Raw genomic sequence first — 27,909 nt, forward strand, 5'->3', positions numbered from 1 at the left:
AGCCGAACCCTGGCGGTTTGTACTCTTCCTTTCCAATGAGAAAAAAAGGAAGCAGCTCGGCGCCAATGACCAATCCGAAGAGGCGGCGCCTGGTTGTCAGGCAGGTTTGTGAGAGTTCGGGCCAATTGGAGGCAGAGACGCCGATCAACCCGGGCGCAGCGCGCAGGCGGTGGCGAGGAGACGCCGAGCGGGCCGAGTGCGGCCGAGCAAAGCCGGAGCCGGAGCGGGGCCGCAGGAGCCGGGCCGGGGCCGGACGGGCCGAAATGCCCTATAAACTGAAGAAGGAGAAGGTGAGCGTGGCCCTTTTCCTTGCGCCTCCGCCTTGGGGCCTGCGCGGAGCTCTGGGAGGGGCTCGAGCCAGGCCCGGGACAGCCCCAGACTGACCCTCCCGTCCGGCCCCCGCAGGACTCCCTGGGCCAGCTCTCAGTCCCCGCTGCTGGTCGCACCCCCAGCCTGTGCCGCAGCTGGGAAAGCGCCCTCACCTTGCGCGAGATAGAGTCCCTCGACTTGCACCTCCCGACCTACCCCGGGCCGAGGGTAACTCCCTCCCTCCAGATCTGCCCCACTCCTAGGTCACTCCCCTGCTTTCTTTCCCCCGACCACTCACTCCCCCATCCCCCACCCGTTTTCTCGTTTGGGACAGCCCTTCATCTGAGGTGGTCCCTCCAGAACTACCCACCCTCCCAGCCCCTTCCCTCCTTTTCCGACCTGCCTGGGCCTGCACCGGCCTTCCCCACCGTTCCCTACAGCCCCTTCTCCCGCCCTGCCAAGCTCCCTGACCTAGAACAGCTCTGCTTTCTCTGCTCCACCAAATCTGGCCTAGGCCCCTCCCTCTAGTTCTTTCTTCACACACAAACTTGTGAGCCAGGACTGAGCCTTTCCTTCTGTCCGTGGAACCTCAGAATGTCAGTGCTGGACAGGACCTCTGAGTGCATTCGGTGCAATCCGGAGTGGTACAGATGAGGGGACTGAGGCCCAGACAGGGGAAGGGACTTGGCCAAGGTCACATAACCTGCTGGAGGCCCAGCTGCAATATCGGGGCTCCTGACTTAAAGGCCTCTTCTGTACCAAAGTCCCCTTTAACAGGTATCAACCGACTCCCAGGTTCATTCTAAACCAGTCATCTTTCTTAATATGAGCAGGTTCCTTCCCTTAATCCTAGGATAATCTTTGCATTTTTTCCCTTTTTGCACCAGTGCTGGACTTCTGTCTTTCCTGGGCCATACTGTCTGCAAATCTGGAATCTGCCTTCACTATCAGATTAGTTTTCCTTCTTACCCCACAGACTAGCCACCCCTGAACACCCTTGCCTTTGTCATGGTGACTTGATACAGGCTGTTTCTTTTTCTTAAAAAAATTGTTTCTTTATTGATTGAGAGAGAGAGAGAGAGAGAGAGAAAGAGAGAAAGAGAATTCAATTTGTTGTTCCACTTATTTATGCATTCCCTGGTTGACTTTTGTATGTGTCCTAACCGGGGATCTAACCCGAAACCTTGGTGTATCAGGATGATGCTCTAACCAACTGAGCTACCTGGCCAGGGCCAGGCTGTTTTTTGATAATGCCTTCTTTCACCTTCCTTGTCTACCTCCATACCGCCTTCCCCTGTTCTTCATCCCTGCCTTTCTCTGCCCTCTATTTCCTGCTGTTGCTGAGATCTGACTCAGAGGTATGGTTCCTTTGAGGTACAGATTCACACAGAGGATGCTAGAATACCAGTTCCAGCCTCCCCCAGCTTCTCCTCTCCTGGGCTGGTTCCTTGTGAGGGACAGCTCTGGCCTGGTGTTCTGCACCAACATAGAGCAACCCACTTTACGATCCCAAAGGTGTCATGCTTTCATTTGCCCTCTTATCAGCTGGATTGCTGGGCTGCCATCTCTGACCTTATCAATTAAACTCTTTATCCTGGGGCTGTTGGAGATCTGCCAGGGTTGTCCTCATAACCTCTCAGGTACTGATGTTCTGAGTGTAGGGTTGGTGATGGTGTATTAGGCACTGAACCTCGTGCTGAGCTGGTCAGGGTTGTGTGCCCCACCCAGGCCCTGTCTTTGGGGAGTGGGCATGCTGTGGTGGTTTGGGCAGCTTAGCTTTAGATGATACATACACAGTCAGCCATACCAGGGGCTAAAGGGCTCCTTCAAAGAGTGTGGAGGGCATGGAATTCAGGGGAAGTTGGTGAGGTCTCTACCTACCGGTAGTTTTAAGTCCAATGAAACAGATACTATCCCATCCACAGAAAGCCTTCCTCTACTAGATGATTGAGACAGGTATAAGTATTTGGCTGGAAAAGAGTATTAGAAGGATCAGGGTACATGGGGCCAGGCATCTCTGATCCCCTTCAGGGTTTAATATTCTGCTTTTGATTCCCAATTGCCTTTGGCCTTCTTCAATGGTTGGCAAGTCCTGAGGAGAAATGAGGTGACATGTGACTGAGGTTTGCCTGGATGGAGTAGGGACAGAAAGGAGGGGTGGGTAGAGGATCTTTGTTGCTCATCCATCACTTCTTCCCTTTCTCCTTCATCTCTGTGTTCTCTTGGACTGGAATTAATTATGTACAAGTCTTTTGTTCCCCTTGAGATAATAACTAAGTTCCATTTTGGTTTGACATCTCCCTTGCACACAGTAGGTGCTCAGTGGATGGGTGCTGAGTCAATCCCTTGGGGGGATTTATGTCTCTCCTCTACCCTCATGTTCTGATTTGGGGCTTACATCTTTTAGGTTCCTGAGTGGGGTGCCCCTGCTCTCTCCCGCTTTCTTCTTGTTCATAATGATAGTAATAACATTGACTACCATTAAGGTTTTCATGTATACTGTGCTAATGGCATTAGGAACCATGCTTGTCATCACTTAGTAGATAAGGAAACTGAGGCTCAGAGAGGCTAGTTAACTTGCATATGATTATGTAGTTAGTAAGAGTTGGGCCTGGAACACAGGGCTGGCTCCCCAATGCCATGCAGCACTGGACTGCTGGGCTAGGCTGAAGTGTGTGCCCTTCACCTGCTCTGCAGGAAGAAGCCAGGGAGCAAGAGTGGGGGGCCTGGTTTTCCCATGCCCACACACACCCGGGCAGCTGGGATCTCTCTTAGGCTCATTCCCGGAGAGATATGACTGAGTGCTGTAGGGTAGGTGGTGGGGTACAAAAAAGAACCAGGAGCTTATGATCAAGTAGAGAGATGAGACATGTACAAAGAAGAGTCACCTTTGTCCAAGGAACCCACATCTGGGGTCTGTACAGACATTCACCTCAGTGTTGTGTCCCGCCTGCACCCCCTCATCTTTTTCCTCTTCACCCCATGATCTGAGCTACTCCCTGGCCCCTTGATGAGGGGTCAGTGTGTCCAGCGTGGTCAGTAGGCAGTGGGAGAGTACTCAACCCAAAGAAGGAGCTCCTGCCTGCTGGTGTGACTGCTTAGAGCTGCTCCACACCTGGGAATGGCTTCCTTTCTCCCCGCCCCCATGATGCCTTCCCCCTATTCCAGCCCACACAGAGCTTTCATCTCCCTGAAATCCTTTTGCCCCCATAGTCACAATCACTTGATTTAACACTTCTCACTGAAGGGCCTTGGATGCAATTGAGTCGCAGAATCTCAGAGCTGGAAGTGATTTCCAAGGTCCTCCAATCCAGTCTTCATTTAAGGCTCAAAACCCCTTCTGCAACATGCCTTGGAGGAGGCATGAATGCTCCCCTGCTTGAATGCTCTTGGGGTTGGGGAGCGTGCAGCCTCTCTAGGCAGCTGGTTTCTGTGCAGCTGCTCCAGGAGAAAATTCTTCCTTGTTTGGAGGCTCATCCTGTCTTCCTGCCACTTCAGCCCATGGCTCTTGAGCCTCTGGATCCAAATAGGACAAATTGCATCTTTTGTCCACAGGGCAGCACTTCAGTTATTTGTCAAGATCCCTCATGCTCCCCCCCTCCTGCCTTGACTCCTCCCTTCCATTGTTACCTCTCCCAGTTCCTGCAGCTGTTGCTCTCAGGACATGCTTTTGAATCCACTCCCAGTATGGGTTGTATTTCCCCCAAAGAAAACCTAGAATTTGTCTTTGTCCTCCCAAAGTCTGTTGCTCACAGCTGAATCAGATCCTCCAGAACAGCCTCATCAGTGCCAAGGACAGGTGCTGCTGTGTCCCCCAGAGCCAAGCACTGCACACAGGTCTGTTAACTGGATGGAAGGTCAAGTGAGCTGCCGGGGCACCCATGGCACACAGATGATTTGTTTTGAGCTTGCAGTCAGACCTAAATCCCCAAGTGTTTTTCACATTTTCCCCATCTTGTCCCTGTGCAGTTGCTTTTTTTGGCCTAAAGCATAGGAAGAGATGCCGGACAGGCCAGGGCTCTGAGCCAGTGGCCAGGTTCCCAAGGGAGACCTGGGACTAGTGCTCACTCTTTGTAGCAATTCAGGGCATGGAATTCAGGGGAAGTTGGTGAGGTCTCTACCAACTCTACCAGTTAGTGAGGCCTTACCTCTGCCTTGTCCACTGAGACATTCTTGGGACAATTCCTATACCTGTTAGCATTTCTGGGCCCCACTGATTATGCCAGTATCACCCTCTGGTCTGGGTGCTATTTGTGACAGGGAAAAAAAAAAAAAGCCTCCAACTCTTTCCAGGTGGCTTTGGGAGGATAGTGGTGACGCCTTTCCCTCCAGCAGGAGAGCCTCAGGCACCCTCTGCCCACTTTAGCCAGAGCAAGTATGAGCAGCTTGTTCGTCATGCTTCTCCCTTCAGACTTTTCACCCTGGTTGTTGACAGAGGCACTCCCAGGCCCTACTCATGCACCAGACTTGGGAGGAAAGAGCATTACCGTGCTTCATTATTGTGTGTTGGAGATGTCTTCCCAACCAGATTCTAAACTCCTTGGAGGAACCGAATTTCCCTTAGTATACCCTAGCTCCACCTCCTCCCCTGGGCTAGGTGCAAGGTAGGTGCTCAGTGGTTCTGACTGATTGGTTGACTGATTCAGCTGGACAGAGGATAATTACAGCAAAGACCTAAGGGGTCCAGACAAGGCCTCTTCCTTCCCCTGGCATGTACTAACTCTCTCTCCATCTTCTTCCTTCAGGAGCCCCCCAAGCTTGCCAAAGGCACAGCCAAGCCCAGCAGCTCGGGCAAGGATGGTGGAGGCGAGAGTGCTGAGGAGGTAATGAACATGGCACAGCGCTGGTTATGCTGTAGGCACTAGCTCCAACTGCTGGCTGGCTAGTGGTATGAGGGATCCCAGGGGGCCAGAAGTTATCTGGGCAGGAGGGAAGGAGGCTCCACAGCCTGGGAGGGACCTGGCCAGCCCATCTCAGACTGTCCTCAGGCAGGTTTCCCTCTGGCTGGTATAGATCAAATAAACTCTCCTATTCTTCAGACTCCCCAGAGATTCCTGTGAAAGTTGTTTCTCCGCCTACCAACTTTGAGTATTGAGAGTTCCTTTTTCCTTAGGGCAAAAAGCTAGGGGCACCAGGTCCTAGGGAGAAGGGAAGAAGTACATGGGTGCTCAATGGGGTGGTGAGTGACTTCAGCATGGCTCTGGGTAGGGTAGGGGGTGGGGAATGGCCAGTGTTCGTGATTTGGGCCGGGCTGGGCCCCCTGCTCTTGGTGCCTGTCTACTGAAGGGTAGCTATGAGCAGAGGTCAGTGCAGCCCAGCAATCTAGGGCTGTAAAGCAATAAATGGCAAGCGGAGAAGCACTGGAGGGTGGAGGGCCTTAAGGAAGTCCAGAGTATGTCATGAAGGTTTGTGAGTGTGCTCAGTGGGATGCTCTGGAGGGTGAATGATCCTATGAAATCATTGAGCAAGTGCCTGTATTACCCAGGAGCTGGTGATCTTTCATTTCTCTGCTTCCTGCCTCCTGTTCCAAACTGTACAGAGGGATGGAAGAGAACAGGAAACAGGGGCAGGTCTTGTGTGTTTTGGGGAGAAGAGATCAATTAAGAAGTGTTTGGGGTTAACTCTGGACTTAGATTTTTCTGGGTATTCTGGTCCCTGTCTCTTTAAAGAGATCCAAGCACTTTTCACACCTGTGACCATTGTTTTAGGCCTCACTTGAGTAATCTGAAGAAGTAGGGTGAGTTTCCCCCATTTTACAGACATGAGAGTTGACCACGAAGATAAATTCCCCTTCCTTCTACACTGACCCAGTAATCTGGTCAGCTCTCTAGAATAGTCCTTATCATTGAGTGTTGTAACTGTTTGTTATCACATATGTTTTCCCCACCAGACTGAGCTCTGAGGGAAGGAGCTGTCTTCTTCCCCATACCTGCGTGCTCGTGTGCGTGGTTCACAGTAGATCAGTAAATACTTCTGCGGAGCACTCCCTCTAGGCTCAGTCTCCCCTTTAGGAATGATGACATCTGTGGAACCCACAGGGAAGGTAAAATTGGGAACTGGCAACTGATATTCAAAGCAGCAAGAGAGACTTAGAAGCAGGATAGAAAAGAATAGTTAGGGGGCTACTCCCACCTTTTGCCTAACTATTTCCTACTTGTTCAGTTATTAGTTTGATGTCATTTCCTGAAAGTGGCCTTCTTTGATTCCCCCCCTGCCCCCCCATGCCCAGGACAAGGTCAGGGCTCCTGCCGTTTGCTCTTCTGCTACCCAGGACCATCCATGGCAGCACTTAACCATAGCTGTAATGAAACATTCCATGTGAATTCATTGTTTATGAGTTGGCTCCTTTGTTTGTGTGTCAGCTCCGTGAGGCGCTCGTTCACTCTTGAGGAGCCTAGCACACCGGAGGCTCCAACATTTGAATGCATTAGTGAGTGAAGACTGAGTGAGCAAACAAACCAATTTCAGATTAAAGTTGGAAGGAACCTTAGAGTCTAACCCTCTCTTTTCATAGGTGGGAAAATGAAGTCTCCAATAGGTTAAGAAATATGCCAAGACCAGCTGATTTCTCCACTGCCTTTCTGGACATATCTGATAAAGGCAGTAGGTCAATATCAAACCCTCTGGGAAAGGAGTGTTGAGTTCACCTTTTGCTATGTTTTGTGAAACGCTCCTCAGGGCTTACCTGTAAGGCAGCTACAGGAATTCTGCTCCCTGCTTTCCTAGAAATGATCCCATGTGGCCCCAGGCAGAGGGACAGTGGAAAAGTCGATAGCCAGGCTGTGAGGCCCAGGTCATCAAAAGCTCTTTGGCATAGTCTTTTCCTTGCCCTTCTTCTAGTCCAGAATTTGGGGTTCTTACAGCCAAATTTACCCTGTGTTAAGCATTTGCCATTCTTTCCAGTTGATCCTAATAATTATAGCAGCCAACATTGATTTTATTGAACAGTGACTTGTATATTAGGGCAGCTATAACAAATTACCATACACTGCCTGGATTATAATAACAGGGGTATAGTTTTTCACAGTTCTGGAGGTCAGAAGTCTGAAATCAAGGTTTCAGCAGGCATTTCCCCCTGAAGTTCTAGGGAGGAGTCTGTGCTGCGTCTCTCCTAGCTTCTGGTGGCTTTCAACAATCCTGGTATTCCGTGGCTTGTAGATGCCTCACTCCAGTCTCTACCCCCATCTACACATGGCCTTTTCCCCTGTGTTGTGTGTCTGTGTCTGTGTGTCCAAATTTCCCTCTTCTTATAAGGACACCAGTCCTATGGGATTTAGGGCCCACCCTAATCCAATATGACCTCATTTTAACTTGATTACACCTACAAAGAGCCTATTTCCAAATAAGGTCACATTCACAGATGTTGGGTTGATGTGAATTTGGGGGACACTGTCCTACTTACTACACTCTGTACCAAGCACTGTGCTGAGTATGCATTTAATGTTATAACCTCCTCATTTCATCTTCACAACACTGCCATGAGGTCATTCCGTTATCATTGTCCCCGTTTTACGGATGAAACTGAGGCTTAACAATATTAAGTAGCTTTTACTTGGCAGTAAAACAGCAGAGCTGGAATTCAACCTAGGTCTGTGTGACTTGGGAGCCAGTTCTCCTGTGTTATTTTTTTGTTTGTTTTTATTAATCCTCACCCAAGGACATTGTTTCCATTGATTTTTAGAGAGAGTGGAAGGGAGAGGGAGAGGGAGGTTGAGGGAGAGAAAGAGAGGATGGGAGGGAGGGAGAGAGAAAGAGAGAGAGAGAAGCATTGATGTGAGAGAGAGACATCCCGGGGAATGAACGTGTAACCCAGGTACATGCCCTTGACCGGAAATCAAGCCCTTGACCCTTCAGGCCGATGCCCTAAGCACTGAGCACGCCAGCCAGGGCCAGTTCCCCTGTGTTCTTGATGACATGATACACTGGCTCTAAGATTCTAGAAGACAGTCTTAGAGTGGAAAGGAGCCCTAAGAGATTAGGTCAGACTTACTCTGCCCTGCCCGGCAGGCAGGGGTCTTTCTTGGTCTGTCTGTGGAGAAAGCGGTTCAGTGCTGTGGACTTTTCTATGTGCTGTGCCCTGTCCTCTGGGAGTAGGGACAGAGGGAGGAGGAAATTATCCTGTTCTCCCCCACTTCAGCCTGACCTCCCTGTAGCCAGAGTTGTTACCCTAAAAACATTTTTGGTCTTATCAGTCCTCTACTTGAAAACCTCTGTTGGAGCCCCGACTTGGTGGCTCGGTTGGTTGGAGCATCATCCCATACACCAAAAAGGTGGCGGGTTCAGTCCCCAGTCAGGGCACATACCCAGGTTGCAGGTTGGTTCTCCGTCCAGTGTCTGGTGCGTGAAGGAGGCAGCCTATCAATATTTCTCTCTCTCTCCCCCTTCCTCTTTCTTTCTTTTTTTTTTTAAATATGTCTTTATTGATTTCAGAGAGAGGAAGGGAGAGGGAGAGAGAGAGTTGAAACATCAATGATGAGAGAGTCATTGATCGGCTGCCTCCTGCATGCCCCCAACTGGGGATCGAGCCCGCAACCCAGGCATGTGCCCTGACCGGGAATCGAACCCCGATCGCCTGGATCCTAGGTCGATGCTTAACCGCTGAGCCACAGCCGGCCGGGCTCCCCCTTCCTCTTTCTAAAAACCAATAAACATATCCTCAGTGAGGGTTAAAAAAAAAACCCACACACAAAAAAAAACCTAAAGGAAACCGTCCGTTGGCACCTCATCGTTGGCACCTCATCGGTCACGCCCTGAGCCCTGCTGAGCGGCCCCACCCATTCTTTTAGCTCCCATCCTGGCTTCGCATCACCGTGAGCCCTCTCACGACGCAGGGCCTGACTGATGTGATTCCCTTGACCTGGACCGCTTTCCTTCTTTCCTTTTTCCCTTTGCCTAAGCTCATGTTCACCCTTAAGAGCCGAACTAAAAGTCGCCTCTCTCAGGGACCTCTTCCCTAGCCCTTCAGGCAGAGTGTAGCTCAGCCCTCTGGGTTCCCACAGCCTTTGTTGCCGCCTCTGCCTTTGCATTTCCCTTGTACGAATAGCTGCTCTGTCTGTCTCCCCACTGGACTGTGAGCTCTCTGAAGGCAATGGCCACGTCTTACCTTTTAATCTCTAATGCTCAGCTTGATGTTTATTGAATAAATGAAGGAAAGAATTAAGCACAGCTAGGTAGAACTCTAGATGTCAGGATAGGAGAGAATGCCTCTTATTTTGAGGATTTTAAACTAAAATGATCTTTATGTGGCTAGTTAATTCATTATATAAAACTGTAACATTAGTGTGCATTTTTCACTGTTTATCTTTCCTCTTTCTGTTAGCAGTACTTTCTGTAGTGTTAAATAATGTTTCTATCTCCTACTTTATGTATGTTTAAATATGTGGGTTGAATTATCAATAGTGGTGTGTTAGGATCCGGTTGGACCAGCATTGGTTCAGAATGGGCAAGTATAGTTGCCATATCCTGAGTGTGAGAGTGGTGTGTAAATCAAACTGCCACTTGACTGCCGGAGACCTGAATCTAGGAAGGCTTCTTGGAGTTTGGATCCTGTTGAGAGTTTAGAAGGTACTTCAGGCAGGGGAGATGGCCACTACAGAGTCTCAGAAGTGGGACCAGGCAGGACATGGGAGGGGGTGAAGAGCAGGTTGGCCATGCTGCCTTTGGTCAGCATCCAGTCATGCTCTGATAGGTGCAGAAGGTTCTCCAGGGGACTCACCCACCTCCCGCTTCCAGCCCAGGTCAGTGGAGAAGTCAGAAGCTGGAGCTTTTGGGAGAAAGTGTGCAACATGAAGTGGGTCGCTGGCATATGCCCTTGCCTCCCTTCTGGCAAGTACGTTTCCTAGCGAAGGGCGAACAGAACAGACCAGGAGACGCCTCATTGAGGCTTGGCAGCCAGGGGCTTTGCTGGCTGGACCAGCTGTCTCTCAGATGCTTTTTGTGTCTGAGGCCTGGGAGCCAGTGGTACTTATAAAAACGGGGTGGTTTTTAAACTTGGGTTTTTAGCCATGCAGCCCTCTCTTCTCTAGAAACCTACGTGGAGAATGGTTGGGAAACCACTGATCTAGCCCAGCCCCCTCCTCATTAGCAGACAACATTGAGACCTTGCTTTCCCTTTCTGGGAGGACTGCCTCTTTCTCCGGATGTCCCCATGGTACAAGGGTCATGGAGGTGCAGGGTGTCTGCATCTTATCTGAGAGGATGGAGAGAGAAGTGTTTTTCCTGAGTTTTGTTCCTTTGCTGCCACGAAGTCCCTCACCCTACTATCACTAATGTTTCTCCCACCCATTCTGTTTCTGCTGCTGTCCAGGGCCCTGTTCTGGGTGTTCCCCTGTCGGGACAGGAAGGGCCCATGGGGAGGGGTCGGGGCTTGGCCCCCAGTCAACCAACCAACCAACCAGACATTTCCTTAATGCCTATTAGTTGCCAGTGCTGAGGGGACCCAGAGTGGTGCAAAGTGGGGTCCAGGCTTTTGAGGGACTTGCCATCCAGTAGGGAAATGACACTTGAACAGACCAAGCAAGAGGTGTCACTGGGGATGATCATAGAGCCAGTGGAACAGACAAGTAGTGTCAGGAGGTTGGGGACGGGGGTGAATACCCAAGGCCTGGGGTCATCTGAGAAGGTTGATATTTCTCTCCCTGTCCCTGTCCCTGTCCCTCTCCTTCTCCCTCTCCCTCTCCCTCTCCCTCCTCTCTCTCCTCTCTCTTTTCTCTCTCCTCTCTCTTCTCTCTCCCCCTCCCTCTCCCTTCCTCTCTCTCTAAAATCAATAAATAAAAATTTTAAAAAATAATAATAGGTACTGTTGTCATCCCCATTTTACAGATGAGGAAACTGAGGCAACGAGAGACTGACTGTATGACTTTCAGCTAATTAATGCAGAGTCAGGAGTCAAACCCAGGCAGTCAGGCTCAAGTCTACTGGTCATGGCAGGAGAGGTGTGTGATGGCTGCTTTTGCCCTACTTCCTTACGTTCCCCTTTTCCAGTTGGTGTCTGGGGCTGTCATTTCAGGCAAAGGAGAGGGCCATAAGGGCAAAGCTACACTGGACCAAGGACCGCCCTGGGCTGGACCCCTGTCCCCTCCTGTTCTCTGATCACCAGAGATGTCACAAGCTTGACATAATTGTTTCTATAAAAAATTCAGAGCCTATGCCCTGGCCGGGTAGCTCAGTTGGTTAGAGCACCGTCCCAACACACCAAGGTTGTGGGTTCAATTCCCCGGTCAGGGCACATATAAGAAGCAACCAATGAATGCATAAATAAGTGGAACAACAAATTGGTGTTTCTTTCTCTCTCTCCCTTTCTCTCAAAATAAATAAATAAAAAATCTTTTTAAATTCAGAGCTTACAAAGCATAACATTTCGGTTTTCCTCCCTTCCCCTACCCCAGAAGATTTCAGATTTCCCTGTCTTTACTGTATGAAGTAAGAGTTTGTAGAGGGGGTGGGGATGGCAGGTCTGAGGACAGGAGGACATCCTTGCTGTGGTCTGGGTACCCAGCTGGACATGGCCTCACCCCTCTGGTCCTACTGCAATCTCTGGTTGGTCAGCCTCTCTCCTCTCCCAACAGGGGGTACCTGGACAGTACCTGTGGGTGGACAGCCCTGTAAATGTCTGTGTGTAGGCTTCTGAAAATGGGCTTCGTGTTCACTTCAGCAGCACATATACTAAAATCGGAATGATACAGAGAAGATTAGCATGGCCCCTGCACGAGGATGACACGCAAAGAGTTCCATATTTAAGAAAAGAAAATGTGCTTGCTGGGGCTCTGACACCTATGTCTGGGAGGAAGTAAAGAGATCATTTTTAAAAATTAGCTGTATTTACAAAATATAGAAAAGTAGAAAAAAATCACCTGTTATTCTGCTCCCACAGGAGATAGGCATGACCGCAGTGGTGGACTTGCTCCTGTCCTTTCCTTCTTCCCTGGGTTAGGTTCCGTATGTTGCAGTGTGGGGGAGCTCATGTATGTACAGTTCTGTATTACCCTTATTTTACTTAGCATAGCAAGCAGTTTTCTGTCATTACATAGTTTTAGGCTTTTTGTTTTATCTTAAATTTTTATCACCGTGATAAGCACAAACATGTACATTGTTCAGAAATCAGATAGTACTTGGGCTGCAATGCAAAGGGCAACCCTGCCCAGGCTCCTCTCCTATTGCTCTGTGGCAGCCACTTTCAACTCCTAACTCTTTCCTTGGAGAGTGACTTCTGTACTTCCAAATAAAATTCTTTCACCACTTTTTTTTTTTTTAATTTTTGAGATTTTGATAATATCTATTGACTGTACTGTGGAAAATTAAAGCCTCAGTGTCTTATACCCCTGCACAGACATTTCCCCTCCTCTCAAAATACTCATCACCAATTTTGGGTAAACGACTGTGACTGAGTAAATATTTTTTACAGCTGAACCATGTATGATTGTTTAGTACATAGTTTTCATAAACATGATTTTAACTCCATGACATTCCCATTTATTTGCTATTATAAATAAGGCTGTAAAAAGTATAAAAAGGCCAAGGCCTTTATTTTATTTTATTTTTTTGAGGGAGAGAGAGGAAGGGAGAGGGAGAGAGAAACATCAATGTGAGAGCTGAACATCAATTGGCTGCCTCCTGCACCCCCCTCTTCCCCCCACGGGATCAAGCCCAAGCCCACGACCCAGGCAGGGAGTTGAGCTGGCAGCCTTTTAGGACACAGGATGATGTCCAGCCAACTGAGCCACACCAGCCAGGGCCAAAGCCTTTTTTTATATTTAGGATTTTTCTTAAGCTATATTTCCAGTAGTTAAACTATTGAGACATGGGAATGAATGTCTTTTAACTTTTAATGGAACAATGTCACGCATTCAGTAAAGTCGTACAGTACAGTCATCTTAGGTGTCCACTCAACGTGTATGCTATGAACTGCCTTCCAGATACAGTCAAGATATAAAATGTTTCCATTACTCAGAAGGTTCCTCATGCCCTTTCTCAGTCAGTACTTACACCCCACCCCTCGCCACCCCAGCCAGGCCCTGGACAGGAAGCCACTTTTCTGACTTCTGTTACCATCAATCCATGAATTCGTTTTTCCTGCTCCTGAAGTGGAGTGAGCATTTTGAAGGCTCTTGATGCACAGGCAGTGGGCATCATTTTGGGAGACTTGACTTTGTGACCACTCCCTTCCAGGTCTAACCTATAGTTGTCCCTGACCCTGGCCTTCGCTCCTTTAGGGCAGGGGACATAAATGGACTGGAGTTGGGGTGGCCCAGGCCTGGGGTGGCAAAGGTAGCTTTGGGAGTGGACCTCAACAATTCATTTGTTTGACCAGGCTCAGCCCCAGCCCCAGCCCCAGTCCCAGCCCCAGCCGCAGCCCCAGTCTCAGCCATCGTCATCCAACAAGCGTCCCAGCAACAGCACGCCACCCCCCACACAGCTCAGCAAAATCAAGTACTCAGGGGGCCCCCAGATTGTCAAGAAGGAGAGACGGCAAAGCTCCTCCCGCTTCAATCTCAGCAAGAACCGGGAGTTGCAGAAGCTTCCTGCCCTGAAAGGTACTTGGAAAAGGTCAAGGGGGCTGGTGCACCAGGCCTAGGGGGTACTGGGCAGTTTGGGGTATTTTGGGGGAGGGGGATGGGAGTTCGAGCAAATGTGAAGGGAGTTCCTCAGTTCTAAATGTGGGGCTGAGGGTGCCAGGGGAGCAGGGCGGGGCAGGGGAAAGCCCTTTAAGGCAAGTAGGATGTGGCAGTTAAGGACTGGGGAAGGGAACCTGACAGTTGGGTCCCCCTCTAGATTCGCCAACCCAAGAACGGGAGGAGCTGTTTATCCAGAAGCTACGCCAGTGCTGCGTCCTCTTTGACTTTGTGTCAGACCCACTAAGTGACCTCAAATTCAAGGAGGTGAAGCGGGCCGGACTCAACGAAATGGTGGAGTACATCACCCATAGCCGGGATGTTGTCACCGAGGCCATTTACCCTGAGGCTGTCACCATGGTGGGCACAGGGAAAGGGGAAAGCGGGCAGGGTGGCAGTCCTGGAGCAGCCCAGACAGAGCTCTCACCTGGGCCCTACCCCTCAGTTTTCAGTGAACCTCTTCCGGACACTGCCACCTTCATCAAATCCCACTGGGGCCGAGTTTGACCCAGAGGAAGATGAGCCCACCCTGGAAGCTGCCTGGCCACATCTCCAGGTACCAGGGCAAGGGCAGGTTGGCCCTAGCTGCAGGGACTGGGGCACTCTGAGGCCTCTAGCCAGGGGTGTCTCCCACTCCTTGGGGAATAACCTTTAGTGGATGTTCCTTTCCCTCCACAGCTCGTGTACGAGTTTTTCTTACGTTTCCTTGAGTCTCCTGATTTCCAGCCAAACATAGCCAAGAAGTACATTGACCAGAAGTTTGTCCTTGCTGTGAGTCCGTGAAGTTCCCATCTTCCTCCTTCCAGTGCATGGACTCTGGCCCCATATCCCTCACTCCAGTCCCAGCTGCTCTTTCTCCTGCGAATATGCTGGGTTTCAGCTGTGTCTCTATAGGAGACTATGGGGGTTAAACAAACCTCTTCTGCCCTTAGGAGCTTTCAGCATAATGGAAAGAAACAAAAAAGCAACACAGTTACCTGCTCCGTGTGCAGAAATGCATGTTCAGGTGTCATCTTAGGAAGCAGTGTAACAGAATCACTCCTTCCAGAGATTTGTCCCCAAGCTCCCTCTCCAGAGAACCCTTGGGCTTCTCCCAGCCAGGACCCAATGTCACCTCAGCCCCTCCTTCCTCGGCTCCTGCCTCACTCGCAGCCTTTCCTCCTGCCTGCTCCCAGCTCCTAGACCTGTTTGACAGTGAGGATCCTCGAGAGCGGGACTTCCTCAAGACCATCTTGCATCGAATCTATGGCAAGTTTTTGGGGCTCCGAGCTTATATCCGTAGGCAGATCAACCACATCTTCTACAGGTGAGGCCAGGAGCCCAGGCCCAGAAGGGAGGTAGAGGGGACTTCAGAAGGGCGTCAGGTTGTCAAGAGACCCTTTTTCTTCCCTCAGGTTCATCTATGAGACAGAGCATCACAATGGGATTGCCGAGCTCCTGGAGATCTTGGGCAGGTAAGAGGTCAGGTGGGGGTACACATGTCTAAAAAAGGTTGGGAGGGTTGGTGCATTGAGCTTGGACCAGGCCCTTTGGCCCTAACAAACCTCCCTTAACTCCTAGCATCATCAACGGCTTTGCCTTGCCCCTTAAGGAAGAGCACAAGATGTTCCTTATCCGTGTCCTGCTTCCCCTTCACAAGGTCAAGTCCCTAAGTGTCTACCACCCTCAGGTAAGCTGCCTTCCTCTTGATCCCTGATCCTGACAGCAGAGAAGACAGGGAGGGAAGGTATTCTAGCTGGATGGGGAGGCAGAAGGAGTGGGTGGAATAATTCCTGTCTATGCCGCCTCTTCCATTTTGGGGTCTTGCCTCTGTCACTGACCTCCGTGAGACCTGGGCCCTGCACCTCACCTCCTTTCTACCTCAACCTTTTGCAGCTGGCATACTGTGTGGTACAATTCCTGGAGAAGGAGAGCACTCTCACTGAGCCGGTAATTCCCTTTCTAAGCCCCAGCGTCTACCTACTTCTGTGAGCAGCATTTGCCAATCTCTATCTGCCGAGCAGTGCTGTAAGCAGGTGCTCAAGAGGGATGTAGCCCAACAGGTGACATGGCTTCCTCTGTGAAGGAGAAGGAAAACCTGTGTACACCTAGGAAACAGATCCAAGCCAGAGAAACACGAGCAGTTAGCCGAGGCCACCCAAGCTATACCCACCATGGGTTGGGGGAGGAAGACTTCCTGGAGAACCAGGCAGGTGTTGAGAGAGAATTTTATCCCCATGTCCTCCTCATCTCACAGGTGATTGTGGGACTTCTCAAGTTCTGGCCGAAGACTCACAGCCCCAAGGAAGTGATGTTCCTGAATGAGCTGGAGGAGATTCTGGATGTCATTGAACCTTCAGAGTTCAGCAAAGTGATGGACCCCCTCTTCCGCCAGCTTGCCAAGTGTGTCTCCAGCCCCCATTTCCAGGTGAGATCCAGACCAGCATATCCCAGCCCATCTCCCAGAAACTGAGGGAGGTCTTGAGCAAAGCAAGTCGTATCCTCACTGAGTCCTGCCTGTCCCCACCAGGTGGCAGAGCGTGCCCTCTATTACTGGAACAATGAGTACATCATGAGCCTGATAAGTGACAATGCTGCCCGAGTCCTCCCCATCATGTTCCCCGCACTCTACAGGAACTCCAAGAGCCACTGGAACAAGTAGGGGCTGCAGTGGGGCTGGACAGTGGGGCTCTGGTTTTGGAACCTGTGAGGGTGTGGAAGACCTAAAGAGCCAATGGTCTCATCTGGTGGCTTTGCAAGTGGGTGTGGTGCCCATTGTATGTTGATAGGACCTCGAGGGAGCGACTGGGGGAAAAAGATACCTGTGTGAGAGATTTCTGTGATACCAAACAGCAGAGCAGTGGCCTGTATTACACCTTTTCTTGCAGCTAGACATTCTGCAGCTTTGGAGACTTAATTCCATGCTCTAAGAAGCTAACATGATCTTCTTAGCATGTGTTGAATCTCAGTGTTGGAAAAGGCTTTCCTGCTAAAAGCAGGCATGCTGTGGTACAGATGCACAGCATGCTGCTGGGAGGCTGTTCGTGTGGGCTAGAGCACAGGAAGTAGTGGCAAGGAGGTAGGTCTTGGAGCATGGGGTGAGGGGAAGGATGGACAGGCAGACCAATATTTGTAAAGACCCTGAAATGCCAATCTCAAGTCACATGATTTGACCAGAGAGATGAGCTTACACTGTATAGAGGCTTGTGAAATGGGAGTAGTAAATGAGAAAGCTCTTAGCAGAGACACCTCGTAGGAGAGAGCAGATTGGGGCCTGGCACTAGAGGGCAGACTCCAGCTTCTTATACCTCATCTTTTCTCTGGTTGCAGGACAATCCATGGACTGATCTACAACGCCCTGAAGCTGTTTATGGAGATGAATCAGAAGCTGTTTGATGACTGCACACAACAATACAAGGCAGAGAAGCAGAAGTGAGTGTCTCTACTTGGGGGAGCTTTGATCGTCCACCATCTGCCCCTCTGCTTCTCTTTGCTTCTCTTTTTTTTTAAAAAAATAAGTTTTTATTGATTTCAGAGAGAAGTAGGGAGAGGGAGAAAGAGAAACATCCGTGATGAGAGTCATTGACCAGCTGCCTCCTGCACGCCCCCTGCTGGGGATCAAGTCCGAAACCTGGGCATATGCCCTGACCCGGAATGAAACGGCAACCTCCGGGTTCATAGGTTGATGCTCAATGCTGAGCCACGCCGCCGGCTGGGCATCTTTCCTTCCCTTTCAAACTCAACCCCAATCCTCTTTGCTCCCTCAGGGGCCGGTTCCGAATGAAGGAAAGAGAAGAGATGTGGCAAAAGATTGAAGAGCTGGCCCGACTCAATCCCCAGGTGAGGTTTTTCTGCCACTGCCCTGAACTGAGGGGCCCATCTTCGGCGGGGGGGGGAGGGTTTGTTTGGGGAGGAATAGAGGCAGACAGGTTCGCAGACTTCCGAAGTGGCCCTCCTCACTTGTCCATGCCTCCTTTCCTCTCAGTATCCCATGTTCCGAGCTCCACCACCACTGCCCCCTGTGTACTCGATGGAGACAGAGACCCCCACAGCAGAGGACATACAGCTTCTGAAGAGGACAGTGGAGACAGAAGCTGTGCAGGTGGCAGGGCACAGAGGGAGGGGGAAGCAGAAATAAAGACAGCTCTGGAAGGGGGTGGAGACAGGAGCAGCAGAGCCAAGGCATGAGGGGAAACAATAGAATATACTGGGAATTGGTCACCATTCCTCACCTTCTCTGTATCCACACACAGATGCTAAAGGACATGAAGAAGGAGAAAGTGCTGCTTCGGAGGAAGTCAGAGCTGCCCCAGGATGTGTACACCATTAAGGCGCTAGAGGCTCACAAGCGGGCAGAAGAGTTCTTAACTGCCAGCCAGGAGGCTCTCTGACGCCCTCACCTTTCCTCCACAGGGCCACAGCCCACTCAGCCCTGGGACGCTGCCCTAGCCCTCCACCCTCTGCTCCCTACTGGCTGACTTGGGGCAAGGCAGTGCCTCTCTAGCTACTCTAGGGAGGGTGATGCAGCACTCGAAGCAGGGATGCCCACAGAGTGGTCCCTCTTCTCCCCAAAATGTGTTCATGCCTCCCAGGGGCTAGTACAGACAGGCTGAGCACTGAGATGCTTAGTGCTCAGACAACTGGGGATGCCTGTCCCCCTCTTGCTCCTAACCCCACAGCTACCTGAGGCTGCTCTGAAATTCACAGAGGAATACATATGCTCCTTTCCTCTTCCCTTTATCCTCATTTGAACTCCAGGGGTCTCTCCTCTCCCTCCCCTGCAGAGGCACACAGGGAGCAGCAGGAGAATATTCTCACCAAAGTTATGTCAAGCCCCATTGGCCCCTGAAGTCAGTAGCTGGAGGGGCACCAACCCCCAACAGCACAAAGAGGCCCCCAGCCCCAGCAGAGTGCAGGCTGGGGGGCCTGTATTCTTTCCTCTCACCCCCTGCCTGACCAGGATCATGTGGGAGGTCAAAAGGAGAACTGCATAGGCTATGGACAACAGGTAATGCATAAAGGGCCCAGATGGATCAGGAGATAAGGGATGAACAAACACCCCACCTTGTGCCCCCTTTGGTGAGCAGCAGCCCCGGGATCACAGACACAGAAGGGACCACCTGGGGCTGACTGCTTTCCTGTGCTATTGGTTTCCAAAGCTAAGAAGGAAGGAAGCAGGGAGCAGTGTCCTAAGCATGGCTCCCCCCAACACCTATTTATTTCCTTGTTTGTGCTAATGCTGGGCAGGCCCTTACTTGTCCCTTTCAGGCACCACGGAGGAGCAAGGGGCTTAGGAGAGCCAGACCCGGGTTCCAGGGGCACAGGCAGTGCAGCTTCTGGCTGTGTACATAGGGTGCTTTATTCTCCAGAGTGATACATGCTACAATGGGTTGGGCTTGGGCCAATGTCCCCATATGTACAGAACTGAATAAAGTGGGTCTCTGAGAAGAAGTCTGATTTGCCTTGATGTGGAAAGGGAGATGGGCATTACAACCAGGAATGTGTTCAGTCCTGTGCTGGTTCCAGTGGGATGCAGGGAGATAAGGCAGCTCTCAAAGTGGTCACTTCCAGGCAGGGGATGCCTGCCGGGCTTGGAGAGCCTTCTGTACCACGTCTTCCCACTGGGCATCTGATATCTCCCGAGCCCAGGCAGGAACCCCTGGTGCAGGCAGGCTTACTCCAGCCATCGTCCTTTTCACCAGCTCTACGTGTTCTGAAATTAGAGACCAATTAGAGGATAGGAACAATGGGACCAGTTCCCCTTCCCATTCCTTGAATTAACCCAGAGCCACTGGGCCAGTAAAATCACTAAATCTATCAGTTATTTCTAGGCAAGCCGTCCATTCCCAAGTCTAGCAGAATAGCATTTCACCTGGATTCTGAAGTCTGCAAAAAATTAGATCACAAACTGTCATTTTAGGAACAGGGTGTTGCTCTATGACTTCTATTGGCTCTGGCCAAACCCTTTCCTCCATAATTATTCCACAATGAAAAAAATTCTCTCTTACCTGGGTCCATGGGAATAGAGCTGTGGTTGCTCAATGCTGTAGCTCCCTCCTCGTCTTCATCCTCACTCTCTAGTGGTGGGTCTGGCAAATGAAGCCCCAGGGCCTGAACAGCCAGAGAGAAGACAGTTCAGGGCCAGCCGTTCAAGGATCCCAACTTCACCTGCTCAGGAACAATGCCTTCTCCACCGTACCTGGATCCGATCCTGGATATCAGCAACTACATCTTCTCCATCTCCCACTGGTGCCAGCTCCACCTCCTCTGGTTCAGGATCTTGGTTCAGGGGCTGGTAGGAGTAGCCAGCTGGGCCTGCTCCGGTTTCCTCCTGCTCTTCCTCAGGCTCCTCACTGCTCCAATCCCCAGTGCCTTCTGTAGGGCCCTGGTGAGGCCCTAGTTCTTCAGTCTGATTGGGGAAGATACGCTCAGGGCCCATGGTGTCTCCCCCTAGAACTACTGCTGCCATCCGGGCAGGGGCTGCAAGAACAGGGAGGTAGGAAAGGGATCTTATGAAATCAAATGTACATTCAGCCTCTCATCCAGTTCCTTGTGATCTCCTTCATTGTCCACAAAACATTTAAACGCCCCAACCTTCTGCATCCCGCCTCATTCCAGCATCTCCTGGGCCCTTTACCTTTTAAGTCAGCTCTTATTTCGAACCGCGGCCCACCCGCCTTCCTCTGCCATTTCTTAAATAACAGCCCAACTGGAGGCTAAGCTATCTCCCAAAACACACCCCTTCCAGAACCCCGCCTTCCCGTCCCCACTCCTGACTTGTGAACTCAGGCTCGCCAAACAAGCTCCCCCAGACAGGGCGTACCCTTTCCCTTCTTCCCTCTCAATGGGGTTCCCCCTGTACCACCTGACAAACGCCCTTCAGGCCCAAGGGGATGCCCTCAAATGGCCCCAGCTGCGGCGTTCCCCACCCAACCCCACCGATTGTCCGCGCCGGTGTTCCCGCGCGCCTCACCCGCTCAGAGCCCGCTGCCGAACCCGCACCTTCACTTCCGGCGGGGCAGGACGTGCTTGGGAGCCCAGTCCTCCAGCCCCGCCCAGTGCTCTTGAATGACAGGAGAGAGGACAACGACTCCGCCCCTTACCCCGCCTCCGGCCTAGACAACAAAGAACTACATTACCCAGTGACCCCCACGGCGTTGTGTGTGTGTTTTTTAACATCTCTGCACATGCGTAGAATCTCTTTGCGCGCCAGTCCACTGCTCAGCACCTCGCGTCCCTGCCGAAACCGGTGGACTACAAGTCCCGGTAGGCCGCCGGAACTTAACTCTGATTGCACATGCGCACACAGCTGCCCGCCGGAAGAATCGAGTCTGGCTGTGTTTATCACGTTGGGGACTGAGTCGTCGGTTGGCGCTCAACGGGTTCCAGGCTGCCCGCGGCCCCGCCCCGGCCCGGCCTGGCAAGGTAGCCCAGGATGGGGTGATGTTACAAGGAAAAGTGGAGGGGCTGGGGACGTCCTTGCCTGGAGCTGGAGTCGTGAGGGAGGGGCCTGAGAGTGATGAGGTGGGGGTGGGGAGGGAACTAAGGGGATGCTGGGAAGGGAGAGTGTTACTGGGGAAGGGCCGCGGGCGTGGGGTGGGGGGATGGTGAGGTGACGGGTGAGAGAGACCTGGTGGCTGGAGGAGGCATTGAGGGAACTGGAAAGAAGACTGGGTTATGAAGAGAACGGGGATACGGGGGGGGGGGGGGCGGGGGGAGGTGTCTGACGCTGTGGGGGAGGGGAGGTTGGGCTGACTGGAAGAATCCAGAGATACCCTCATATACAGGGAGGACTATCTCTAGCCGAAAGGGGTCAGTGACTGTTAGCTTTTTCACCCTTTGTGGAAGAGGGAAAATGGAGAGCTGTCAGGTGGCGCTGGGAGTGGTGGGAAAAGGAAAAAGGAGAAAACCTCAAAGCTCTCAGATCAAAAAGGGCCAGAAATGGGGAGTGAAAATTGCAAGGTACCAGGGTGAGGGGGTAGGCGCATGAAGGGAATTGAAGAAGTGGAGAACGCGGCAATGATGGAGTATGGGGGAAACTCCAAGGTAACACAGCCCCTGAGACTTTGAGGGCTTCTTTTCTTTCAGCTTGAGTTGTCCCTATGGAAGGGAAGCTAAGATTCTCTCTCTGCCTTTGCACAGAATTGCTTCTCTCTACCCCTATGAATTCTTTACCTTGATGTAGTCGAAGGGGAGTAGAAGCTATGAGGGAAAACAAAGGACTCCCATTCTTAAGTCCTTCAACCTCCCTATCTCCCAAGCCCAGATCCAAGATATTTTGGATTGAGGACAGGAGTGATAAAGTGAGACTAGTTTCCTGCTGGGGCTCTTTCAGGCTTGGCATGCTGGCTATTTAAAGCCTGGGGTGGGGATTGAGGGAGGTTGGTTGGGGGTAAGAGGCTTGCAAGCCAGCCAAAAGCCATGTCTCCTTTTGTTGAGGGGCCTCTCTTGAGTTTTCTCTGTGCCTAAAGTTCTGCCTTGAACAGGGAGAAGATGATCAGCCCAAACTCAGCAGCTGTCTACCAGCGAAGGCAGTGCCAGTTGCTGGAGGCTTTACCTGGCAGAGCCTTTAAATGTACCCATATCACTAGGTTAGCAGGTTGCCTTAAAGAGATTATGACCTCTTGTACCTGGTCTTTTTCTTTTCCTGCCCAAGGGTATTTTTGCTTCCCTTTTCCTTGCCAATGCACACTCCCACCATCACCCCCCTTTCAGGGACATTTGTGGGAGAACAGTCGCTGGAAACCGCTTGTCTCTACCACAATAGCAGGGTTGGGGAAGTAGCAGGAGGAGAAAACCCCTCCTCCCCACCCCCTCTCCCTCAATCTACAGCAGACACATACCTTTCTGGCTTAATTCCTAGTTTTGGCAGCGTACCAGGCCCAGCTGTCAAAGGAACTCCTCATGCCTGTAAGGGGCCCTTGGTGACCCCAATGACAAAGCTAAGCTTGACAAGAGCTTCCTATGAGGGGCTAACCATCCATGATAACATGGAGGTCCCTGTCCAGGATCCCACCCTGTCTTGAATACGGGGATTAAGCCACTCTAAAGGCCTAAAAGCTTTTCTGCTTGGAAGTACCCATGCCAGCTTTCAATGGACTATCTGGGACTGGCTGGGCTATTAATAGCTCTGAGTATTTTGAGATCCCTCTCCCCATCTTAAAGAGCACAGAGATTCTTAGAGAGGTGGCAGTAAGCAGAGCAGAGCCAGAGATACAAGAGAACCCATCAGCCTGGGAAGGGGGCTTAGAGCTTGTGCCAGGCCACGAATAGAGTGGAGCCTCCATGGGTACGGGATGATCATGCTGAGCCCTTGATCAGCAGATTCTGAGCTGGCAATCACATCCAAGTGGCCCCACCCTTTGCTCTGGAGAACACAGGGCCAGGGCTGGCTTCTTGACCTCAGCAGCTCCTCTGGTGCTGGGCCAGCCACCTGAGCTGTAGAGGAGTGGTGGAGGAGGAGCACTAGGGTAACACTTAGAGACAAGGGCTGCTCCTGGGCAGAGTACTGGTGAGCCAGGCAAAGGACTTTGTGGCTTTAATTTGTGTGCAGGTAGCAGAGGTAGCAGGCCGTGCCGGGGGGGCATGTTGCAGTAACCAGTGGCCCAGGGGATGTTACGGTGGACAGTGCACCTGGAGGGCGGGCCCCGCAGGGTGAACCATGCTGCAGTGGCTGTTGGGCACCGGGTATTCTCCTTCGGGGGTTACTGCTCTGGTGAAGACTATGAAACACTGCGTCAGATTGATGTACACATTTTCAATGCAGGTAAGCTAATGCTGGGAACATCCCTGGGTGCCCGCATTAGGGAGGGGAACGGGTGGTTGAATGAGTTTTGGTGGTGGGCCCCGTGGTTAAAGGGGATAAAGGAGTGAACATGTGGTTTGGGAAAAGTGGACAGCCTGGAAGGAGGTTCCCAGGGCTGAGCCTAGCTGTGCCCACAGTGTCCTTGCGCTGGACAAAGCTGCCCCCGGTGAGACCCGCCATCCGTGGGCAGCCTCCTGTGGTACCATACATGCGGTATGGACATTCAACCGTCCTCATCGATGACACAGTCTTCCTTTGGGGAGGGCGGAATGACACAGAAGGGGCTTGCAATGTGCTCTACGCCTTTGATGTCAGTGAGTATGGGCTATGTTCTTCCAAATGGTGCCTTACGGGACTGGGAAGGTGTCGGCTGGATTGGGAATAGGGCACCCCAGAGTCTAGGAGCAATGTCAGAGGTGCTTACCTGATCCATCCTCTCATCTCCTTCAGATACTCACAAGTGGTCCACACCCCGAGTGTTAGGAACAATTCCTGGGGCCCGGGACGGACATTCGGCTTGTGTCTTGGGCAAGACCATGTACATTTTCGGGGGCTACGAGCAGCTGGTAGGTCTGGCAAGAAAGAAGAGGTTTAGGGTGGGAATGAAAAAGAGGAAGGGGAATTGAGGTTGGTGGAATGGGAGGCTTGGGCTTGTTTTACAGGTTTTTGAGGGCAGGGATAGAGGTCAGAGAGTGACAACTGACTCATTTTTTTTTTTTAAATATATCTTTATTGATTTCAGAGAGAGGAAGGGAGAGGGAGAGAGAGGGATAGAAACAACAATGATTAGAGAGTCCTCATTGATTGGCTGCCTCCTGCACCCCGCCCCCCGACTGGGGATCAAGCCCGCAACCCGGGTATGTGCCCTGACCGGGAATCAAACCGCGATCTGGATCATAGGTCAATACTCAACTGCTGAGCCACGGATGGGCCAGCTACTGACCCCATCTTATATTCCTTCACTTCCTTTCTCTTCCCACTCAGGCGGACTGCTTCTCCAATGACATTCACAAGCTGGATACCAGCACCATGACATGGACCCTTATCTGTACAAAGGTCTGCCCTTTCTTCTTTCTCCCAGATTCCCACACTCAATTGAATAAACTATAGGAAGCTCAAATAGTGAGAGCAGATCCTCTCCCAGCCTTTGTGCTCACCCTCCTCTCTCTGCTCCTGCCCAGGGCAATCCTGCGCGCTGGAGGGACTTCCACTCAGCCACAATGCTGGGAAGCCACATGTATGTCTTTGGGGGCCGTGCTGACCGATTTGGGCCATTCCATTCCAACAATGAGATTTACTGCAACCGCATCCGAGTCTTTGACACCAGGACTGAGGCCTGGCTGGACTGTCCAGCCACTCCGGTGCTGCCCGAGGGGCGCCGGAGCCACTCAGCCTGTGAGTATCTGTTATGTCCCTGCAGAGTTCCCCTTCCCAACCATTGTCCTCGCACTTTTGACATACCTCTCTCCTTCCAGTTGGCTACAATGGGGAGTTGTACATCTTTGGTGGCTATAATGCAAGGCTGAACCGGCATTTTCATGACCTGTGGAAGTTTAACCCTGGTAAAGAACACTACCTTTAAGGGAAAAACAAGGAGCAATTGAAGGGGGAGGAAAAGAAAAAAATAATCCTGAGTAGATGAGAGGTTGTGGTTGGAGAGGATATCTGGACTGGCAGGTATTAAATCTCTATATAAACTTCTCTTTAGTGTCCTTTACCTGGAAAAAGATTGAACCGAAGGGAAAGGGGCCATGTCCACGCCGGCGCCAGTGTTGCTGTATTGTTGGTGACAAAATTGTCCTCTTTGGGGGTACCAGGTTAGTAGGAGAGAGGGGAGGACTCAGGGAAGGGCCTAAGTCTATGACTAACCTGGGAGGCGTTTGAGCAAGAAGGGTCTCATGAGTATCCTTTCCTCCTTCCTTCATCTCTCTTTTGATCCCTACAGTCCATCTCCTGAGGAAGGCCTGGGGGATGAGTTTGACCTCATAGATCATTCTGACTTACACATTTTGGACTTTAGTAAGTATACTTATTTCCAAAGTGCTCCTGCTATCAGGGTCTCTCTGTCTGTAGATGGTGACATCCAGGACCGAATCCTTTCCCAGGTTTTGACCATCTTCCTGTCCCATTCTTCCTCTAAAGGCCCTAGTCTGAAGACTCTGTGCAAACTGGCTGTAATTCAGTATAACCTGGACCAGTCCTGTTTGCCCCATGACATCAGGTACAGTGAGTGGTTGAAAAGGAGGGATTGGTTGAGGGTAAGTGGCAGCACAAGCATGACCTCATTATGGAGGAGATAGAGTTCTTGTGGAGAGTGAGATAGAAGGAGATACAGGCTGTCCACTGGGTAAATTACATGAAAAAAATTGTTTTTCAAACCTGAGACCTGAGCCTATGCAGTTGTTTTTGTCAACATGGTGAGAAAGTTTGATTAAATCTTAGAACCTAGCTGCAAGATAAAGACAAGTTTAGAGCCTCTGGATCACCTTAGTTATTCCAGAATTAAGGGAGGTTCTTCCTAGCTACTTACCTTTTAATTTCACTCTTAGGTCCAACTCAAACACCAAAAGTACTTTGTGTATAATTGTGCCCTTCTGGGTTATTCTGCGACACACCCCTTTCCTTCTCTCAGTTCAGTTTAACTTTTACTTGCTGAGAGTCTGTGTGTTCAGTATTTGGTGACATGGTATGTACAAGGCTGATCTGGTGGCTTATAGGCTGCCCAGGACTGACATATATGCAAGTACGTAATACTAAGCAGACTGTATAGTAAGGGTCTTGGCATAAGGAGGTTCTTGGTAAATCTTTGTAGAATGACAGAATTTTAAAAAAAAAAAAAAAAGGAGGAATTTAATTTTAATATGATGGGATGGGAAGGCCGTAGTGGGGACAGGAGAGCCAAATAAGGCTCCCTGAAAAGGGATAGTAGTTGAGAGCAAAAATGGGCATTCCTGATGTGAGGAGGCACAGCTGCCTGGTTAGATCTGAGCAGAAGAAAAGTAGTTTGGGAAATTTACTAAGATGTGTACACCCATGCTTTTCTCCAGGTGTTGGGCACAAAAATATAAACAGGAAGTCACATGAGCTTACAGGTGGATTTGTGGGTGTATTGGATTTGGTGGTGGGTGGGGCCTAATTGTTAAACTTAGTAGGGCTGTAAGGAAGAGGTGGCTGTGGGTAGTTAAGCTTTAAGGAAGTTGAAGGCACTGTATTCATAGTTTTGTTAGCAATTCTGGGCTTGGGGGGTGGAGGCTCCCCCTTCTGTCCTTTATACCTGTCACTGTTGGTCTTCCAGGTGGGAGCTGAATGCCATGACCACCAACAGCAATATCAGTCGCCCCATCGTCTCCTCCCATGGGTAGAAGAAAGTATTTGCCACCACCCCTCCTGAGCCTGCTGTTGTCTTCAGTGTCCCTGCCTGTCTCTCACCCGCCTGCCCCTTTGGACCCTGGTATACCTCCACATGGAGTTGTTGGACTAGAGGTGTTTTCTGTGCTGTGAACTAAGTGGGGAGCTGTGGGGGGAGGGCTAGGTTCCCTCCCTCCTTGGGCCGAGGGCCCCTTCCCTTGGTGCTCTGTCCCATCCACCTTCTTCCAACTGCTCCTGGGCCTCTGCTCTGCCCCAGGCCAGCCAGGCTCTGCTGAAAAGTGAAGGGAATGGGGAGAAGGGAGAAGCAAGCAGTGTCTGGTCCTCAGAAGCTTCCCTCCAGCTCTATTTTCACCCCCTGCCCCTGCTTGAGCCATGAGCATTGATTTTTGGAAGCAGAGAGGTTGCAGCTGTTGCCATGAAACCTCCTTCTCCCTGACCTGGGGAAGGTGAGGACCAGCAGATAATCCTACCCCCTTTCCTTGAGCTGTTGCTGTAACCCTGACGCTCACAGCCAGCTCAGATTTTATAAAAATGAATTAAAAACTTCCAAACCTATAATATGTCTTTGTGGAATAAATGGGGATGACAGGAGTTTGCCACGGGGGCGGGGTGCTGGGGTTTTGGCTTCTCAGCCAGGCGCATTCGCAAATCAAGGACCACGGCGGCCTGGCCCTAGTTTCTCCTCGGCGCGGAGCCCAGGACCACGCGACAAACGGGTGGCCACGTTATCTCGAGTTGCGGTTCCTTTCGGCCTAGGGCTCCCGGCCCTCCTTTCCCCACAGCAGCCCCACACTCCGCTTGTTGGGCTCTCGCGTCACCAGCGGCGCGGACTCCGCC

At 51.2% G+C, this 27,909-nt stretch overlaps 3 protein-coding genes across 8 annotated transcripts; 2 read left to right on the forward strand and 1 right to left on the reverse strand.

The window, feature by feature from the left end:
• Nucleotides 1-140: 140 nt before the first annotated feature.
• PPP2R5D (protein phosphatase 2 regulatory subunit B'delta) lies at nucleotides 141-19,349 on the forward strand. 2 transcript variants are annotated; one of them, XM_081140926.1, is made up of 16 exons: nucleotides 141-290; nucleotides 5,055-5,132; nucleotides 13,619-13,841; nucleotides 14,080-14,279; nucleotides 14,365-14,475; nucleotides 14,598-14,690; nucleotides 15,095-15,225; nucleotides 15,314-15,373; nucleotides 15,480-15,588; nucleotides 15,795-15,848; nucleotides 16,156-16,326; nucleotides 16,429-16,556; nucleotides 17,229-17,330; nucleotides 17,666-17,738; nucleotides 17,884-18,000; nucleotides 18,152-19,349. In XM_081140926.1, the coding sequence occupies exons 1-16, from the start codon at nucleotides 264-266 to the stop codon at nucleotides 18,287-18,289; spliced, it is 1,815 nt and encodes a 604-aa protein (XP_080997052.1). In that variant the 5' UTR covers nucleotides 141-263; the 3' UTR covers nucleotides 18,290-19,349. The 2 variants fall into 2 exon arrangements, with proteins under 2 accessions (XP_080997052.1, XP_080997053.1); XM_081140927.1 differs by lacking the exons at nucleotides 141-290; nucleotides 5,055-5,132 and adding exons at nucleotides 11,183-11,243; nucleotides 12,182-12,272.
• MEA1 (male-enhanced antigen 1) lies at nucleotides 19,240-20,957 on the reverse strand. 3 transcript variants are annotated; one of them, XM_081140928.1, is made up of 4 exons: nucleotides 20,872-20,957; nucleotides 20,098-20,378; nucleotides 19,907-20,009; nucleotides 19,240-19,611 (listed from the first exon to the last, which is right to left on the reverse strand). In XM_081140928.1, the coding sequence occupies exons 2-4, from the start codon at nucleotides 20,365-20,367 to the stop codon at nucleotides 19,460-19,462; spliced, it is 525 nt and encodes a 174-aa protein (XP_080997054.1). In that variant the 5' UTR covers nucleotides 20,368-20,378; nucleotides 20,872-20,957; the 3' UTR covers nucleotides 19,240-19,459. The 3 variants fall into 3 exon arrangements, with proteins under 3 accessions (XP_080997054.1, XP_080997055.1, XP_080997056.1); XM_081140929.1 differs by having other exon boundaries at nucleotides 20,764-20,877; XM_081140930.1 differs by lacking the exon at nucleotides 20,872-20,957 and adding an exon at nucleotides 20,536-20,558.
• A 135-nt stretch (nucleotides 20,958-21,092) lies between these two features.
• On the forward strand, nucleotides 21,093-27,630 carry KLHDC3 (kelch domain containing 3). Of its 3 annotated transcripts, XM_081140935.1 has the most exons (12): nucleotides 21,221-21,323; nucleotides 22,385-22,489; nucleotides 23,452-23,664; nucleotides 23,841-24,017; nucleotides 24,154-24,269; nucleotides 24,688-24,759; nucleotides 24,885-25,098; nucleotides 25,179-25,265; nucleotides 25,412-25,520; nucleotides 25,649-25,722; nucleotides 25,846-25,924; nucleotides 26,999-27,630. In XM_081140935.1, the coding sequence occupies exons 3-12, from the start codon at nucleotides 23,511-23,513 to the stop codon at nucleotides 27,063-27,065; spliced, it is 1,149 nt and encodes a 382-aa protein (XP_080997061.1). In that variant the 5' UTR covers nucleotides 21,221-21,323; nucleotides 22,385-22,489; nucleotides 23,452-23,510; the 3' UTR covers nucleotides 27,066-27,630. The 3 variants fall into 3 exon arrangements, with proteins under 3 accessions (XP_080997060.1, XP_080997061.1, XP_080997062.1); XM_081140934.1 differs by lacking the exon at nucleotides 22,385-22,489 and having other exon boundaries at nucleotides 21,093-21,323; XM_081140936.1 differs by lacking the exons at nucleotides 21,221-21,323; nucleotides 22,385-22,489 and adding an exon at nucleotides 21,652-21,944.
• Nucleotides 27,631-27,909: the final 279 nt, after the last annotated feature.

This window comes from Miniopterus schreibersii, assembly GCF_964146895.1.
Source record: "Miniopterus schreibersii genome assembly, chromosome: 6".
Lineage (NCBI taxonomy): Eukaryota > Metazoa > Chordata > Mammalia > Chiroptera > Miniopteridae > Miniopterus > Miniopterus schreibersii.

Excerpts from the sequence above, each read along its gene's own strand:
- PPP2R5D (XM_081140926.1), top strand. The coding sequence starts at position 264 with ATGCCCTATAAACTGAAGAAGGAGAAG. Across the intron at positions 15,226-15,313 it reads ATCAACCACATCTTCTACAG|GTTCATCTATGAGACAGAGC; the intron begins GTGAGGCCAGGA and ends TTCTTCCCTCAG. Across the intron at positions 16,557-17,228 it reads TCCAAGAGCCACTGGAACAA|GACAATCCATGGACTGATCT; the intron begins GTAGGGGCTGCA and ends CTCTGGTTGCAG.
- MEA1 (XM_081140928.1), bottom strand. The coding sequence starts at position 20,367 with ATGGCAGCAGTAGTTCTAGGGGGAGACACCATGGGCCCTGAGCGTATC. Across the intron at positions 20,010-20,097 it reads ATATCCAGGATCGGATCCAG|GCCCTGGGGCTTCATTTGCC; the intron begins GTACGGTGGAGA and ends CTGGCTGTTCAG. Across the intron at positions 19,612-19,906 it reads CTCTATTCCCATGGACCCAG|AACACGTAGAGCTGGTGAAA; the intron begins GTAAGAGAGAAT and ends CTCTAATTTCAG.
- KLHDC3 (XM_081140934.1), top strand. The coding sequence starts at position 23,511 with ATGTTACGGTGGACAGTGCACCTGGAGGGCGGGCCCCGCAGGGTGAAC. Across the intron at positions 24,018-24,153 it reads GCTCTACGCCTTTGATGTCA|ATACTCACAAGTGGTCCACA; the intron begins GTGAGTATGGGC and ends CATCTCCTTCAG. Across the intron at positions 25,925-26,998 it reads TGTTTGCCCCATGACATCAG|GTGGGAGCTGAATGCCATGA; the intron begins GTACAGTGAGTG and ends TTGGTCTTCCAG.